Source organism: Cuculus canorus, chromosome Z (genome assembly GCF_017976375.1).
Source record: "Cuculus canorus isolate bCucCan1 chromosome Z, bCucCan1.pri, whole genome shotgun sequence".
Classification (NCBI taxonomy): domain Eukaryota; kingdom Metazoa; phylum Chordata; class Aves; order Cuculiformes; family Cuculidae; genus Cuculus; species Cuculus canorus.
In genome coordinates, this window is record NC_071441.1 from 40,381,961 (window position 1) to 40,401,241 (window position 19,281).

At 38.8% G+C, this 19,281-nt stretch overlaps 1 protein-coding gene across 2 annotated transcripts in view; it reads right to left on the bottom strand.

Moving 5' to 3' along the window:
* The window catches only part of LNPEP (leucyl and cystinyl aminopeptidase), a 54,334-nt gene extending 36,081 nt beyond the window's left edge, over window positions 1-18,253 (bottom strand). Inside the window, exons 1-2 of one of the 2 annotated variants that reach the window (XM_054053769.1) lie at window positions 18,029-18,253; window positions 2,660-2,766 (exon numbers count right to left, since the gene is read on the bottom strand). Coding sequence is in view for 1 of the 2 variants with exons in the window: in XM_054053768.1 (XP_053909743.1) it covers window positions 18,029-18,047 (19 nt within the window). In the remaining variant the exon portion in view is untranslated. The remainder of the gene's footprint in view (window positions 1-2,659; window positions 2,767-18,028) is intronic. The other variant, XM_054053768.1, reaches the window with a different exon arrangement.
* Window positions 18,254-19,281: the final 1,028 nt, after the last annotated feature.

Here is a 19,281-nt window from a genome sequence, read left to right on the forward strand (position 1 = left end):
GATTATAATACTTCAAAGATAGGTTACTGAACTACAGAACAAGAAACACCACAATCAAGAGGTCTTCAATTTTCTCTCTCAAGTTTCTTTCCAGAGAACATATTTGTGCTTTTCTGCCCAATTTTTTTTTTTGTTCAACATCTTCAAAAGGATGCTTCCGTTGCGCATACTCAATCACATCTTGCACCATAACTGGGGAGTGATCACTGCATTGCACTCCCATTTCACTGATGTCAGTGCCTTGACTACATTTCCTCTATTTAAGTAAACTATGTAAACTATATCTGTATTCAGCTAGATCAGGTAAGATGCAATATTTTTTATACTGCAGAGCAAAGGACAGGCAGCCGATGCATTTCTAGATGTGTTTCTGAACATTCTCGTTACCGAGTTCTTTGATACGGAAGAAAGTCTGCCAAAGTGTTGGCAATTACATAAATAAAAAACCCATTTTTAAGCTACATTTTTTCACATACACAATGAATACAGAAAGAAATATTTCTCACATAAAAATGGTGGTCTAAAAACTACAGTTCCAATTGACACCTTCATGTAAGATTGAGTTCACATAACCCTTAAACCAATCCATACAACTAAGAAATTAAATCAGCACCAAACAGATTGTTTGTGTCCAGAAAATTTGTCGTTAATAGATAACAGATCATTGAACACAGAAGAAATAACACCATATTTTAAAAGCATATTCTCATATTCTACATGCAGTTATATTTTAATCAAACTTCTGGTCATGACTGTGACTGCTTATATAAAAGGTTATCTTTCATCTCATCTTATCAGTTCAGTGGAAAGTGGAAAAAATTAAAAACACTGTTGGAAAGAAGTATATATAGGGAAAGGGACATGGACACCAAAATGTAGCTAACTTAGGAGGAAGGAACCTTTTTTCATACTGTATTTAATCTGAAGCACTATAAACAACACAGAAAGGATGTTGATTGAGTTTTGTTGAGGTGCCACAGTGGACCAGAGAACAAAAAATTCAAATGCAAAAGCCATCTATGTGGAAATTTCTCTCCCCCCAAAATAAGAAATCCCATTATCAACTTTCTGGGGCCTTGAAATTACAGTTATTTTGAATTAGTTTCCTGTCACAGCTGCTATCTAAGAGACTAAACAAAACTTTTATCTAACTGCAAGGCTTCAGAAATTCAACTAATCTCTTTCAGACATGAAGGTCTACTGCTAACTGAACAATAATCACATCATGCCTCTACCCCCCACACTGTATGTTTTCAGAATAAGAAAGATAATATTTTCTTTGGATCTAAACATACTGAAAACTAGGCTCACTTTTATTAGTATCTGAAAAGAATGTACTTTTTTGCAACCTATACACAGCCTAGAATATCAGTGTTCCTATGATATGTTACTGGCTTTATCCATATTGCTAAGCTCCCAACCAGTAATTGAGGATAATATAAATTGAGGATATTGGGAGGGTGAAGATTTATGGTTTGGTAGCAGCTTTTTTCCCCCACTTTTTACAAGTTTCTGTACAACTAAAATTCTCAAAGGTTAAAGTGAAATATCTTTAGGAAAACATCGCAAGAATCTTTTCAAAACAGGTATACCAAACTCATCAACATTTACTGTAAAATGTATCAAGACTTCCTCTTTCAAGGCAAAAAAACTCAGAAAACTGTCAGTAGCCATAACACTGAAAAAGATAGATCAAGAGTTCTTATTCTAGCTCACATTCTACCATGCTTTTCTTTTTGTGCGATACCTGTGTATTAAAACTCTAATCATACCTGCCTGCCATTTATTTCAGACTGACAGACTATTCAGATACCTTTGAAGCAAATAACATCTTCATAAATCATCATCTTGCATCTCAAACAAAAAAGTAGTGCTACTTTAAGAAAGACCAACCTTGATCTTGTCTGCAAAGGCCCTAATACATATGAAAAAAGAAAATAAAAAAATCCTACACCATAAAAGTCAGTAAGAGGAAGGTAAGGAAGCTACACTGGTCAATCTGAACAAGCAATATGAACATGTATGAAACCAAGGATTTTCTGGAATTTGGATCTACATTCTCACTCTTCATCCCACTGTAAACACACTGCTCTGCCTAGGAATAGGATCATAGGGTCATAGGATACTTGAGAGTGTAAGTGATTTCAGGAGGTTATTTACTCCAACCTCCAAACAAAAGCAGCTTCTAAAAACTTCTCTCCCCAATGGAATTTCCCAGCAGAGCGCTCATGTTCCAGCCTTCAGGCTGTGGTTGCAGTTCAGTGGTCCAGCACTACATAGGAGCACGTGCACTCATGATTCATGCTGGAGTTCTCACAGACTAAAGGAAGCAGACAGAAAGCTAAGTTACAAGTGAAAACACATAGACAAACTAGTAAAGAAAAAAAAGGAAAGATAAAAGTATTGTGCAACGGAAGCTCTATTACAATTCCTTTATGCAAGTGTAGTTTATCAATAATTCACTGAACTACTTCCATCAGATTCTTGCTGATTACTCCCTTAGCTGTCTGCTTTTCAAATCTGTTGACTAGCTTCAAATAAATTTGAAAGCAGACTCAAGACAAATTTCTTCAAGTCCCACCCCAAAATAATCTGATGCTGGCAGAAGACAACCAAATCAATATCTGCTATGTAGAAAAGGCAGGTATTAAAGACTCACATCTGAACCACTCCAAAAGATGGCGGCCAATCAGTACACAGCTCCAAGCCCAGCCATGGCATGTGCTGCTGCATGGCCAGCAAAAGAGGCAGAAGACAGGGGAGGCACTGCAGAGGGAAGGAGGAGAAAGAAAGAAAGAGCATAAATCTGGCAGTAAGTAGGCTTCATCAGCTCTGCTACTCATTGCTTTTTCAAGAGCTTGTTCTCTAATAAGTTTCTTCTAAAGCCAATTATTTTAATGTTTTTCAAAGCTGCATGCAGGTACTAATAACATTTGCAGTCATTAAGGATTCTATCAAAAAATTGCAAACAAACTAAGCGAGAAAAGCTAAAACAAAAGTTAGTTTCAAGGCAACTCACAGTTTCTATACTTAAGAGACATTTAATTCTAGGAAAATAACAGTTAAAACAAATTTCTATGGAAGTATTTGCAAAAATTTGAAGCAAAGTCTTGGTTGCTCTGTTAATACTGAAAAACTGTAAGATCAGAACTTTACCGAAGATCAAGGGTACCACCAAACCACTATTCTCCACTGGCAAGCATATAGACAAAGCATCGCAAAGAGTTATTTATGCCAACATATGCATCAACAGAGGCACAGAAATCAGGCTATTTTTTCGGAGATGAACTACTCCAAACACATTTAAAGCTTTAAATACTCAGATAAGCTCTGGATTATTTGCTTCCCAATGGCTCACTGGAATTTAAAATATGATAGTGTTAGTTACCAATCTTGTGAACCAAACTCTTGTGACATTTCAGTTTTAATCCATGAGCTGCTATAAAATATGAGCTACAACGCCCATAGGAGGGACAAAAAATGGTATTTTTAAATTGAAACAAGCCATAAGGAATAAGCTGTAGCCTGAAGAATATAACTGCAACCATAGTATTTCAGTCATCTCTAAAATTAAGTATGGTCAAGAGGCAAACTTTGCCATTGTAGAACATACTAAAAACCCATTAATTCAAATATACAAGCAGATTCATCCAGACTCCAGATATGACACGGGAAAAAATATTATCACTGCAAGACTAGGTAACAAGCTCTAACAAAGCTGCATGGTTACAGTGAACTACCACTGTCATGCCAGAGCCTACAGGTGCACTAGGGGCATTTGTGGTCGCACTAGTCCACAATTAAGGAAGTACTGAGCTGCTAAAATGCACTACCAACATTATCTGCCATCAAGCATGGCAATTTAAATCTAAATCTTTACTAAACATAACCATAGCATGACAGTGAACAAGGGGGCAAAACAGTCAAAGGGCTGAGGCTCGTTACTCCCTAATTAGCATTAATGAAATTATGATTAAATTCACCCAAGTAGAAGTGATTTTACACAATTTCACTCAATTCTTCCATAAATTTGTAATTTAAAATTAGAGATTTTCAACATCTTTCTCAATATGTGATCTATTACCACATCAAGCAGATAACAATGTGAATAATCACAGTTTAGAAAATGTTACTAGCTTAAAAACTAAATCTGAGACTAATCCAGGAAGCCAATCCTCCTAATACTGCAAAGCTGAAGGCAGGTGGACATTCTCAAAATCAATGGTTTTGGAAAAGTTTGTTTAGAGCTACCATCTACAATGCAGATGCCCTAAGCCCTCTTGCAACATATATCCTCATTACAATATTCCACAAAAGGCTCAGTTTGTTGTTTTCTGTAAAAAAAAACGAAAAGCTTAGAGATGAAACCCAAATGCAGTTTACATAAGGACAAACCAATAGTACAAAAAGCTTCCTGTATGTACTGCATCCTCTGCTACTGTGAACAGCATAGCCACATCTAGGTGGCACGACTTATGAGCACACCAGTGAGTAATTAACCAGATCAAGCTAAACAGAAGGAGGTCCCTTATCTTGTTCCTAGAAGACACACATCTTTCACTTCCACACCCTACCACAAATACTCAAGTACAGTATAAACAAAAATAATGATGCAGGGATGATTGGGGCTGCAGTACAACTATCTAGCATTTGCTCCAGGTATTTAATTTTTCTGAACAGACCCATTCCCATTAACAAGGACAACGTAAGCTTTCCCCTGAAGTGTAAAAGCCTTGGCAACACCAAGAAATGAACCTCCATATGTGCAGCAATGAAGTACCTTACAATGTTTTTGGTTTGGAACCCATTACGAATATTCTGTAGAATACAAAAGTTCATTTTTCTTTTATTTTTCAGAGTCAGTATCATCCTATAATGCTATTGAGACCTCTTTATAATGCTAAAACTATGTTCCTTTCCCTTGCAAAACAAAATCGGCAATCTCTTGGCTATCAGGATTCATGTCCAAGTATTCTATTTCAAAACTGAAATCTCAGCATTCAAAATTCTTATATGAATCTAAGCAACCCATTCCTCAAGTTCATTCCTTTTTAAAAAGCTCAAAGGCAATTGTTCTTCTTTTCCCAACCTTCTATACTCTAATCAAGAAGTTAAAATTTTAAATCTGCACAATTTAAACCAAATAAATCCTATTGGTAGAGTCAGATGGACTGTCACCACTTTCCGAGACTGAAGTTCAGCACATTATCATCTTTAAGTAATGAGCAGGTATCACACAGTACTTTTACTGAAAGAAATGTTGAAAGACTTACAGTAACACCTAACATTTTGTAGCAACTAAACCCCTACTGCAGCAATAAGAATAGTGTTGTGTGTGACTAACTCAGCTGCTGCAAGTTCATTGTCTGAAAACTAACCGCATGTTTTTGAGACAGTACCCTTCTCTAAAGTATGTAAAAAGGCCAATGCTTATACTTAATTAAGCTGGCAGAAAAGGAGCTGCACCTGTAAGGAGAGGCAAATAGGGCAGATGACCCTAAACTGACCAACATAGTATTCCATCCCATATACACCATATTCTGTATAAACTTGAGAGATCACAAGGGTCTTGCTCTCTTCTGCAATGACTAATGCCCGGTGAGGCCCTCAACTGTCTGGCTGTTCCTGATCCCAGATAAATGTCTTCCTGAAACCAGCTCCAGCTCCCTCCTAGCTGTGGACCTATTCCCTCATGCCTGCTCTGGTGACATATAGTCACGGTGGGGGAGATGACATGATCTCATATATTTGTATATACGTTATTAATTTCTAATTATTTTGATTATTATTGTTATTATTATAATTCCATTAAAGTTGTAGTTTTAGTTTCCAATCTGCAAGTCTTTCCTCTCCTTTCCCTCTCCCCTCTTCCTAAGGGATAGGGTGGGAGGGAAAGAGATTTTGGAAGCTCAACTGCACAGCTTTAGCTGCTGAGATTTAGCTGGATGGGGCCAAACCGTGACAAATAAAGAGACTTTCCATTAGCCTGGAATAACCTAGAAGCCAAAGAAATATTGGGTAGTATCTCGTCACAGACAAAAACATGTAGCAAAACTCTAGGCCAGAGTATATGGCTCTATATAAAGCGTGCCTACTAGCTGGAGTAAAAACAGATATCCACGGAACATAAACTATTACAACTGCATTTAAGTAATGGGAAAGAGGGTGTAGAGTTACTGCTGTCCAAAAATAGGCATGTACTAATCTGTTGATATGTTCTGTGCCTGTCTATCAGGAAAGAACACAGAAATGCTATAAACAAATATGTGTTTTGCTACCAAGCAACTCACTGATATTACAGCAAACAATAATTCTGTCCAATTATTTCATAAAATCTATTAAATTTTCAACCATGGAGTTAACAAGGCCATAATATTGTTACACATACCTAACTATTATGTCCAGCTTTGAACGCATTAGTCTTTCCTTAGCAGAAGCAGCGGCTGATCAAACAGCAAATTCCACAGACAAACCACATGGATTTTCTTTCTACTAAAGTCAAGTCTGGACGCACTTGCTAAGACCATCCTGCAGGCCAAAAAGCAGCTTTGAAGTATATTTTTTCTTTTAAAGATTATGTTCATGTACCTTACACGCCACCTTTTAAAGTAGCGTTGAAACACTTGCAACATGAATACATGAATGAACCTGCTATTGTAATGATAAAGCCAGTCTGAGAAGAAGATGCTAGCAGGAGCAAACACACCGCTAAACAGTCTAATATCAAAAGAATAAGAGCTCAACTATGCCTTAAGCATGGGAAAGTTAGCTACAAATCAAGAGTAAAACTAACAGCATAAAGCTATTCGTTTACAGGACTCCAAGAAAAGATCTGAAGCATGTACAATGCAAATACGCGGTATATGGCAGGCAAACACACTTCAAGCAGATGGATGTACTGTCATAAAAATAGTAAGACTGGTTATAGCACATGGAAGATCCTTTATTTTTACCTTGGAACAAGTAACAAAGGAAAGGAACGCGCCAGTGAAGGCTAAAGCAGGTCACTGTTATATAGCCATGGATAAAAAGACTGTCAAAATGCTTCTGCTCTTTTAGGTTATTTAACCCTTGCCAGTAAATAACATTATGTCACACAGAAGAGCCAATGAATAAACTTTGCAGAAATAAGGACATCTCTGAAGTCACTGCACAGTCTAATATCAAAACCAGTACAACCAGTAAAAGGAAAAACAAAAGGTTCAAAAAGGTTCAAGAAGAATGTTTGCATTAAAACTTAAAATTCATATATTGCTTAGTGAAACAACAGTTCCTAACATATCAAGAAAAAAGTAATTGGAATCACTGAAAAATTAAAAAAAAAAAAAAACACATAATTACAGCCAAGACAAAGTATAAATTTTTCTGTTACACTTGGAATGCCTTTAAGAGGGAATGTGGTCTACGCAGTTACCTATGTAGACACGATACTAGAAATTTTGTTATAGGTGTACCTGCTATAGAATGTGCTCTTTTAAGAAAAGTAAAACGTGTTACTTACAATACAGTATTTATCTGTACTTATACATGTATACTCATACATACTTATACTGAGGAAAACAAATATACACCTACTTCAGGTTTACACAGTGAAATTTCTCACACATATTGCATGCCTTCAGTCCTCTCAAGCTACAGACAAGAACAATATAAAATGCAAGAGCTAAAAAAATAGAGGAAATTGTATCATATAGTTTGAACACACAACAGAGGAAAAGAAGTTATAGAAAAACAGAATAAGCAATACTCAGTAAGCTTTCAGCAATTTTCTGGGTTTGTTAAGATTAAACTAACACATATACTAATACTGTTTTTTATTTAAATTTTAAAATAACTCTGTATTTTAAATGTACAAAACACTAAGCTTGTTGTTAGGAGAAAAAAATTACTCTTAATGCATGGCAGGAGAGAAAGGCTCAACTTGACTACAGAAAACAAAACGTAATTGTTCAAATTAAACAGTTATCTAAAACAGATATAAGGACATTAAAGACACTGCAGGTTACACTTTTTCTCCTTAACTGTCTGCCCCCAAATCTGCATGTTCAGCCTGAAATAAAAGGAGGATAAGGAGAGAGAAATGCTCTCTTAAAACTCAAACTCTCAGAACTGTCCTGACTAAAATTACAGAAGTGTAACTACGAAAAAATGAGATAACATATGGGTTTCAATTGCCATTTTTTAAGTGGACATCTTCCACATTTGCATAGTCTAGCAATAAATATATTAGTTTATTCTGAGTTACCTAATACGAACATCATTTTAACAGACTTGTAAAAATTAAAACTACATACCCAGCCTCTGCTCATACAAATCTAAGTTTACACAGTCCGTTTAATATGGAATGAGGAACAAACCAACCTCCACAGTTCCAAACTGCAAAACATTAAGTATTTCATAAAAGAAAGAATAGAACAGTCACTCTCATTTGTGACCCCCATGTTGGACTTCTTGCTTGTGCTCCAAATCCTGACATCACTCTCAGTCAAAACTACTGTTGCAGTTGCTTGCAGCTGCAGTCTGTTGCAGTCTGCCTTGGCTACAGGGAAAGAAGGGAGATCGCAGCCCAAAGGTGAGTTTCAAAACACAGATTCATTTCTACAGGTGTTGAAGCTGGCCTACAAAGGCACTCTGAAGAAAATCAAGATTCTAAATACCACACTGGCAACCCAAAACATAGCAAGTATTTCAGAAAGTACAATCACTTCCTTGGTGAAGACTGCCAACTAAAAATCACTAGTTCCAAACAACATTAGTTAGAATTTTTATTACTGCAAACAAGCACTAAAATTTAAGTCAACAGAAATGAGAACACCTGCTATAAATGAGTACTACTTGTTACATAATATTTTTTTCAACAGATGAAGAAAAAAATTGCCTTGTCTTGCAAAGAAGTAGCGATTTAACTGAAAATTAAATACCTGAATTGGTAGCCTTTGGAAATTCATACTTAAAATTTTCATTGTTAACATTTCTAAGAAAGAAACTTTGTAGTTTTCTAAATTTAAAGATAAAAAAACCTAGAAACCTTTGTTAATCCTATCTACGAAATGCAAAAAGCAATAAGTGCTGTTACACTCCACTCCTCTTAACCACTTCAGCAAATGAAGACAAAAAAGATCAAGAAATGGAAATGACAACTGACAAAATCCACAACATTTTATAACAATAGTATAATGAAAGATAAATAAGTAAAAATTCTAAGAATAGAATATTCTAAAGAGATGGATATTGAGCCTTTTTTTTCATATTCCCACTTCCCTTTTTATTTAGGCATCATTCATATTCTCCATCTATCCATCTATCCATTATGTTCTATTTATATCTTGCGTCTTAAGATATCTGGCACAGGATTTGAAAGCACAGATGACATTATCTCACCACTAGCTGACATCCAGTGTTCCCACACAAAATTACAAGGAATATCATTGATTTATTCCTGGCCATATATGCCAGTAACGGCTCAGCCTACAAGTGCTAACAAATAAGAAACCCCCCTATCTAAAACCTTCTTTAGGCTCTTTCTGAATGTTTGGATGCAGCTTCAGAGTTGTTTAGTGTGTTACTGCAATTTCAGTACCTGCTAGTCAAATGCGAAATAGCTTCAGTCCTGTAAGAAACCCAGAACACGATCCCTCAGCTGAAAATACTGATCTTGGCAAATATGTACATGAAAAGTGCCCTTGAATGCCCAACTGCGTAGTAGCCTGTAGCAAAAAACACACTGGATAAACCTGTAGTAGTTCTATTGAATCTTCACATACCTCCAGCCTTAGTCCTGGTTGCTTGCTTAGGGAAATAATGTTCATTTCATGATCTGAACGATTATACAAGAGACACTTAACTCAACTGGCCAAAAGTCACCGTACTAGTAGCTATCCTTTACTTTGATTTAAACTGTAATTCCCTGTTGACGTAGCATCAGCAGCTATGACAGGAAAGCTATGCTTTCTGAGCATGGGGCACACATGAAATACAGTCTAGCTGTAAGAAACAGCTAGAGCAAACAGATAAATAAAACCACTCATTCGGAGAACTGCTTGTCACCCCAGTGTTTGAGCCCATTCCAGAAGAATGCGATGGAACCTCTCAACCCACTTGACTATTGAGTACGTAGTAGATTCATCACCTTTTCACACATTCAAAAGGAGACAGTCTCCCAAGTCACTCCTGAAGCAGAATTCTCTTCCATCTCTGCTGAATCAGAGAACTAAACAGTGGGAATACAGTACTGACTGGAGCCCTTGGAGCTACACAGTCTAATTCTTGCTGTCACAGACAACCAAAACAATTGATGGTCAATCCAGACAGACTGTACATATAATTCTGTTTCAAAGAAAAGAAAAAAAATCTGCAGTAATATAAACCTGAAGCCATGTCCTACAAGTCCTTTACCTTAGTACTGCCTTCTCCCAATTTTACTGATTATTCACATACAAAAAAAATTATTAAAAAAAAAAAAAATCAGTGCCATGGAAATGTAATACTTATTCAGTAATGCAAAACGCACTCTTGGAAAGTTTCTGTAGTTGATTTGCTAGCAATACCCCATGCTCAGGATGGAATTAACCCAGAAATGCATGTTTCCTGCTACTAACAAGTAACCATTCTTCAAAGGTTAAATTTGCCATTTGTATCAAACTGTTCATTGCTGTGGTCTAGTGTCTTTTCTTGATGAATTGTATACTTTAGGATACACTACACAGCAGCTACTGCAGTTTACTTTATAAATAATTAAAAAAAATAGCAGGCAGGGAAAAAAAGAATAATACTATATATTTAGCAAAAAAATTGTAATAACAGCAATTGATCAGACTTGTGCTTATAAACAGTTAAAAAGAGCTATATGATTCCATTCCAGATGTATTTATACTTGAAAGAACGTTATTCTAAATTCTCCATTCATTGTTTGTGGATAAGCTTTTCTGAACAGGGTTAGGTGAGCAGCGTTCTATAAATCCATGTCCAAACTGCCCAAAAAGTATAAAAGTATAAAAGTATAACTGCCCAAAAGTATAAAATTTTGGAAAATAATTCTGAGGATTTAAAAAAAAAAAAGTTATTTCACTTGGTTCAGACTCTCTAATATATTTAGGAATGAGATAATTCCTTTAAAGGCATTTGCTTTTATTTTAACTACAGTTATAAACTGCTCCAAGGGAACCCTTGCCCTAAACATTTAGTACGGCCTGTAGGTGAGGCTGCGGTGAGAGCATCTCCCTTCAGTGACAGCTGAAAAGTCAGAAGCAGCTGGCTGGCTTTGGTTTAAGCAAATGTTAACCAAACACAAAAGGCTTATACTGACTAAACAGCTCCCGAAGTTGTAGAGTAAGTATCAAAATTGTCTCTATTCAAGTGTCTATAGTCTGATTTCTGAAATTGTTGGTGCAGACAAAAAAAATAAAATAATACTATGAGTAGCAACAGCTGTCTTAAGTTACCAGCTCTATTAAAGACACAGGCCTTTCTCCCCTTTAAAACAAAACAAAACATATATATATAAATGTATTACTTGATAGTTCAGCACTGATTTTTTCTGAGATGAATTATTTTAAATCTTATCAACCCAAGTAAAAGTGGCATCTCATTTACACACTTCTCTACGACACAGATATTTTTAATACCCTCAAACTTTCTTCTGAAACAATTGAGTTCATGGACCTTTTCTCTCTGCCCAATAATGCCAGTATTTTTACTCTTATGATGTGTGAACTACAGCAAACAGCATGATACTGCTTCTTCAGAGGATGTATTGCGATAAAGCCTCCTCCCCAAGTGTGAGACCTGACACTTAGACACACAGAAGTCTATGAGGCCAGACAGGATCAACCAAAGGGTACTAAAGGAGCTCACTGAAGTGTCCAACAAGACACTTTCAGGCATTTATCAGCCATCCTGGCTAACCGGGGAGGTCCCAGTTGAGTGGAGGTTAGCAAACGTGATGCTCATCTACAATACAGGCTGAAAGAAGGATCTGGGTAACTAACTAGAGGCCTGTCAATCTGACCAGAGTGCTGGGGAAGGTTGTGGAGCAGAGCACCTTGAAAGCCATTGCATAGCACATATAGGACAACCAGGTGATAAGGTCCAGTTCAGTATGGGTTTAGGAAAGGCAGGTCCTGCTTGACTAACCTGATCTCCTTCTATAACAAGGTGATCCGCTACGTGAATGAGGGAAAGGCTGTGGTTGTTGTCTATCTAGACTTCAGTAAAGCCATGGACACCATTCCACACAACATTGTCCCAGAGAAACTGGCTGCTCATGGCTTAAACAGGTTTACCCTTTGCTGGGTAAAAAAAATAGTTGGATGGCCAGCTCTAGTACAACCCCACACAAAATTATAGGCTTGAGAAAGAGTGTCTGTACAGCTAACTGGCAGAAAAGGACACGGGGGTTTTGGTCAATGGCCACCTGAATATGAGCCAACAGTGTACCCAGGTGGCCAAGAGGGCCAGCAGGACCAAGAAAGCAATCACCCCCTTGTACTCAATCCTGGTGAGGCCACACCTCAAATCCTGTGTTCAGTTTTGGGCCCCTCACTACAACAAAGATGTTGAGGTGCTGAAGCACATCCAAGAGACATCAACAAATCTGGTGAAGGGTTTGGAGCACTGGTCTTATGATGAGCGGCTAAGGGAACTGTGTTTGTTCAGTCTGGAGAAAAAGAGGCTGAGGGTAAACCTTATCACTCTCTACATTGTACTTTCAGGTAGTTGTAGAGAGGTGGGTGTTGGTCTCTTTTTCAAGGATAAGGTAAAAGGCTGCAGTTGCACTAGAGGTGGTTTAGATCAGATATTAGGAAAAATTTCTTCACTAAAAGGTTTGCCAAGCATTGGAATTTCCCAGGGAAGTGATTGAGTTATGACCCCTGGAGGTAAAATCCATGTAGACATGGCACTCTGGGACACAGTTCAGTAGTGGACTTGGCAGCGTTAAGGTTAGTGGTTGGACTCGTGATACATATCATAGAAGGGACTTTAAAGACCATTTAGTTCCGACCCCCGTGCCATGGGCAGGAATACCTCCTACTAGATAAGGTTGCTCAAAGCCTCACCCAACCTGGCCTTCAACACCTCCGGGGTGGGGCATCCATGACTTCTCTCAGCAACACGTGCCAGTGCCTCACCACCCTCACAGTAAAAAAATTCTTCCTACTATCTAATCTAAATGTACCCTCTTTCAGGTTAAAACTATTACACCTCCTGTGGCAAAGACAAGATTAAAACCTATATGTTGTTCTTTCAGACACTCCACACAAGTGGCTTTCACTGGTTTATTTATACATGGGGGGAACAATCACAAAGAACTTTTAAGTATAAAGGTATTGGCTGTCCTGTATTTTAATATTTAGTGTAGCTTCTGCCATTCCAGGTACCACCCCTCACACAGTACTAGCCCCACCTTTGCCAAATGAACCAACGGAGTTACCAGCAAGTCAGTTGCTGTGGTGGAGCTTGCTAGCAAACAGCATTCCCACCACTGCAATCCAGACCATCACCATAGTAGCACCACAGTACTATAATCACAGAAGATAGATATGAAGGAAGATTTAATCTATCTCCTTGCATTTTGTTTTTCATTTGTTCAAAGTTTGACATGTTGCATGCTTTTAAACAGCATTAGTTCATATTTTCTTCTCATTTGTATTTTTTAATTGCTAAAATGCATATTTCGAAACATCTCCTTTACTTATTTTCCAATTGTTTGTAGACCAGCACTTTACACACAAGTATTCACACTTTCGGATATTCAGTTGTGTCAACAGAGACTCAGAGGCCTCACCAATGTCTCCATCCATGACATAAAGCATAAATTTGGATGACAAAATCAAGAGCTTATACATGCCATATTCACAGTTCCATTTTCTGAAAAACCTGCTCTTTGTCTTCCTCTTATAATGATTTACACCTCAGAAATAATGAGGCTTCTAAAGTACTCTGAAGCTTTTTGGAATCCCACAAATACAAGCCTGGCTGTTTCCAAAATGCCTGGTTTACATGCATGATAAAGTTACAAGTGATCCCACTGATGTGGTAACAATTCATTATTACTGTGGAAGAAATTGTCAGATTTTATACAAAAGAAAGTCCTAAATAAAAAACATCATCAAGCGCTGAAGCAGTAGGTAGATGAGGTACATTCTTAGTTTTATACACAGCTGATTTCCCATGAAAGTCAATGGCACTGTGATGGAAGGATTGTTACACAAGAACTCCAGCATTTGCAAAATCAGTTCCTTCAATGTAAAAGAGTGATTACAACCCGAGAAAAGCTCTCTGCACTCAACTACCTGACTAAAACACAGTGAAACAAACTCCTTCAAGCACTTGAGGGAGAGTAAAGCATTCCAGATATCAAAACCCACCTTATTGCCACATGAACAAACAAAACACCAAAAGTGTCTTATATTTCAATGGAATAAGGATTCCTCTCTCTCACTCTTCACTACCTGTAGTAAAGACAACCACTACTGCAGTAAATTACTACATACATTGAATAATGTAATAGAAGAAATGGACACTGAAATCTTTGACTGTCTCTTGTGAGACAACTCTCATGATGGAAAAAAACCATCAGCTGTGCCCCTGGTAGGCAAACTGTGCAGAACGCAACACACCACATAGTTCCCTGCAATTCCTGTCTCTTTGATCAACTGGATAAGTTTTGCAGAGCTGTTCCCTCCTCTCCTTCCTCCTCATTTCTTTCAAGACTCTTCATCTGTTCTCTTTCTTCCTGGCTACAAGGTACACAATCTTGTTATGATTCTTACAATTTAACATTAATATACTGCCATTATTTAAAGTAATATCAAAAATAGTAAAAACACATTATTAGAAGGTATGTATGTACTTCTTAAAACACTTACAGGCACTTAAAACCTAGCTCACAAAAAATGCTAGTGAATTTTAAATATTAATTTGATGTTATTTTAAGGTAGCATTGGACAGAAGTCTAAGCAGTAGCAGCCATGCATATGAATCTCTCTGATGGGCAAGAGAATGATACTGCTATCACTCTAAGAAATCTTTATTTTCTTTTCTACACAATCTTAGCTTTTGTACTTAACAAAAAAAAACCCACATCCAGCACAGCTGTAAATTCAAAGAACTTTCTTCACCCAAATCACTGAATGAAGGAGGAAAAAGAAAGCTTGAGTCCTCTAAACGCGGCTGAATTCATCACTACTGAAATCAGAGACATGCATTAAATAAATAAAGGTAAATGCAGCTTCTTTGTATGTAACTGTTATACTAATGTCCATCAAATATAAAAAAAATACCCTATGATTAATTAAACAAGCAGAAGTGGTTTTATCTTAGCTTTTATTAGATTTCAACATTTTCTGCAGCATCATTATGAGGCTTTATCTAGCACACGTGTTCACAGCCTCACAAATGTCAAACACTGTTGCTAGACTTAGCATCATCTTCCCCCATGAAAGATGACAAGACAAATCTGGAATACTTTTACAAGTGGATACAGAGGCCAACACAAGCTTTCAACATTTTTCGAGTTATAAGATATCATGCAGATACTCATTGGCTTCATTCATTCTACAAGTGGAATATCACATCCTTAACGGGAAAATACTAATGAACAATCCATGATGAACATCTATAGTCTGATCTTAAGCTATTTAACAGCAAAAGAGATTTTAAGTCTCTTTCCAACCCACAGTGTTCAGCCTTGGCAAAATAAAACACTGAGAGCTACTAATATAATATTGTAAGCTTCCTGTAAATTTGCACGGCACTTGGCACAGGAACTCAACAAACTCACAAACAAAACTCATTACTACTGTATGAGACAAAGCAAAAAATCCTTTCACCTACTATAAAGCACAGTTTATTTGAAAGATGTGAGCTCTCAAAAGCTTCCAGATCACAACAGAAATGAAAACTCCATGCAAAAAGCCAACAGTAAAAATATTCACTTCAGATTTTAGCAGCTGCTATTAAGCAACAAACATGCCTCAAGACCATCAAAACAACAAGCAACATCTCTGTGCTGGTATTTGCACATTCTCATTAGTGTCCTGTACAGCAAAGCAAAATTCTTGGAGGAAAATTTATCGACCAGCTTCAGCTCCAAATTTTCCTCCAGCCTTATCAATATCTCAAGGCTTTTCACTTCAGGGAACAAAATTAAGAAGCTTTATGCACGAACATCCTTTCATAGCAGCAGCACGAAGCGCCTTTGAGCTGTGTGCTCAGGCCACATAGACATTTCCTCCAGTTACATGGATAAAGAACAAAATTTTTTTAACATTTGGTTGCACAATATGGTAACAGTATTATGTCAAACAGACTTTAAAGCAAGAGCAATAGGATGACTGTCTCTGTCAAAGGGAGTGGACTCGAGCACAATGCTTAAAAAAAAACCCAACATTTTCCCCAAACTACGTTACTATTAAAGAAATAGCTTTTATACCATGCATACAGGAACGCAACCCTGTGATTGCAATAAGGTGTAGTTAAAAGATCTTATACTTAATTGTGGCCTTAGGAGAAGACCAAAACATCAACTGCTTGTAGAAACAGTAATTTTAACATGACAAAAAATAACCCTCCACAGAGGTGCAATTTAAAAAAAAAAAAAAAAAGTCCACCTTTTACTGTTCACAAAGGCTTGCAGTGACAGGACCAGGGGCAATGGGTATAAACTGGGGAGGGGCAGATTTAGACTAGACATAAGGAGGAATTTCTTCACAGTGAGGGTGGTGAGGCACTGGCACAGGTTGCCCAGGGAAGCTGTGGCTGCCCCATCCCTGGAGGTGTTCAAGGCCAGTTTGGATGGGCCTTTGGGCAGCCTGATCCAGTGGGAGATGTCCCTGCCCGTGGCAGGGGGGTTGGAACTAGATGATCATTAAGGTCCCTTTCAATCTAAACTATTCTATGATTCTATGACCTTGCTAGTTAAACCAGCAAAATATGCCTAGAGCTCAGAAAGTTCAGATTATAAAAGCAGCAGTACAGAAGGGATAAGGAATTTTTAGTGTATTTGAGAAGACGGAAGTACAAGGCAATGACAGTATGTTTAGGAAGTGAAACAGAAAGTTTACTTTTTACTTCATGTTGGGTTTCTTTCTTCTGAATTTGGCAGAATTTCTGCAGCCCAAATCGGCAGGTCACCGAGTACTTAAAATACAATGCAGCAAACTACCTCATGCTTCGGCTACGGCCACCCGGACACGCTGGTCATTCAACACTCCGAATCCCACCTGTAACTGCACTGCATTTCCAACAAGAAGGCTGCTGTTCTACGCGGTATCTTGTCCTAATTCCATATTTGGCCATAACCAAACAGTTTCAGCCTGATCTGAGGGTTTCATTTCCTCCTCTGCCCCGGGCGGGTGGGATGTGTCACTACCAGCGGCAGCAGCACCAGGCGCTCCGCACGGCTCCGCGGCAGGCGCAAAGGATGCGCGCACGCTGCTTTATCGCGATGTCAACAAGCGCTCCTCCACCCTCACCTCAAGGCTGCAACCATCTCGTTATTCCAAGCAATTCCGAAAGCTTTCTGGTTTCCAGCAACACTCTGAAACATTGTTTCAAAAGCCCTAAATGTTTCCGTTTTGGGTTTTTTTCTGTCGTTCTCCTCGCCGGGAAGAGAAACTGCTTAAAGCGCCTCGATAGGGAAAGGAGCGTAAACAGGAGGGTCTGGTTCCTCACTGCCATCACAGTCACGATTGCGTTGGCACTCGGAAGGCAGGCAAGGCTTTCCCCTCGTTGCAGCACACAGGGAGAGGAAAGCCTCGATGCAGAACTTGCCGCGGCTTCGAAGCGCTCGTTTTCTGCCACCGCGAGACCGAGCCGGGCAATAAAAAGCGCAACAGCACCGAAAAAAAAAAAAAAAAAAAAAAAAGCGCTCTCACCTTTCCAGTTAAAGACGTGCGCCTAATTAGCCCAAAGAAAACGAGACCCGAAGTAATTCCCACGCCACATGGGATGCACAAGAAAAAAGCCTCCCCCGGGCAGGGGCGCCGCGGGTCCCGTCCCGGCTGGGCGGCGCTGCCGCGGTACTCACCGCCGGGAAAAGGCTCCATTTTCCTCCGAAGTCCGCCCTCAGCCGGCAGGAGAAGCCCTAGCGAGGAGACGAACCAGCGACCGGCCGCTCCCTGCTGCTTCTCGGCGGGCGCTGCCGCGGCGCCGAACCCACTCCGCTTCCGAGTGGCCCCTCCGCCGGCCGAAGGGAACGATTCCTCCTGCTCGGGCCTCGCAGCCCGCTTCCCTCTCACCCCTCCGGAGCCGCCCCGCCCCCTCCTCCTCCTCCCACATAGACCCACCCACTCCTGCACAGATCCTCCTTCCGCACAGACCCTCCCTCCTCCTCCTCCTCCCGCACAGTCACATTATTTCCCTACTACCGTGGTCCCTGACAACCACATTTTTTGCTACCACGTGACTGAATAACTACCAGGATTTTTCTTTCCTATGGGAAATTTTTACCTGCTGAATGCTGATAAAGAAGAAGCTGGAAGCTGGCTAATCCTGAAGAAGTCAAAATATAAAGGCCCTGTGTTTATTTTGGAAAAGAAAAAAAAAAAAAAAAAGAGAAGACATCTAAGTTTAACTGTTCTTCTGGAGAGGGAAGGGAGGATGGCCAGAGGTCCACTGTTTCATAAACCTTCAAGTGCGCTTTTCCACATCTTAGTGTGTTACACGCACTTTGTTACATTGACAACCCTGCAGCATAAACTGGGTCATAGTAGTTATGTTTCACGCAAAGTGAACTATTACCACAGTGTCTCTTTTTTTTTTAATTATTTTTTTAAGATGCAGAATAAAACATTTCCTTTATTGCTCAAAGCCCAAAAGATATACTAAAGCGTCTCAATGATTTCTATTTCACCTACGGTTGGCAGCCTCCATTCAGCAATGTCTTACCTGAGCCTTTTCCATGCAGTAAAATCTGATTGCCAGGCTGCCTCTATCTCGTCCTTCAAGATCTGTTTTCCCTAAAGAATGCTTCTGATATTTCAGCTTTTAAACAGCAGAAAACGTGACTCAAACCTTCTGGTTTATTTTTCTGGTGAGAGGAACAGTGATGTGGCCACTAAACATTATGAGCATCAGGTAGACACTTGGGTGCCTTTAACACAGTTGGAATGACTCCAGCCCCATCTGCACATAACAAGCTACACTGTAATAAGGTGTTGAGCTCTGTAATTCAGAAGTTGCCAGGACTCCAGTGTTTTGAAGACAAAGTATTGCTAAAACATGTTAAAGACACCTCAGAATCAAGTGTGGGACTGGTGAACTATTTGACGGCAACATTGA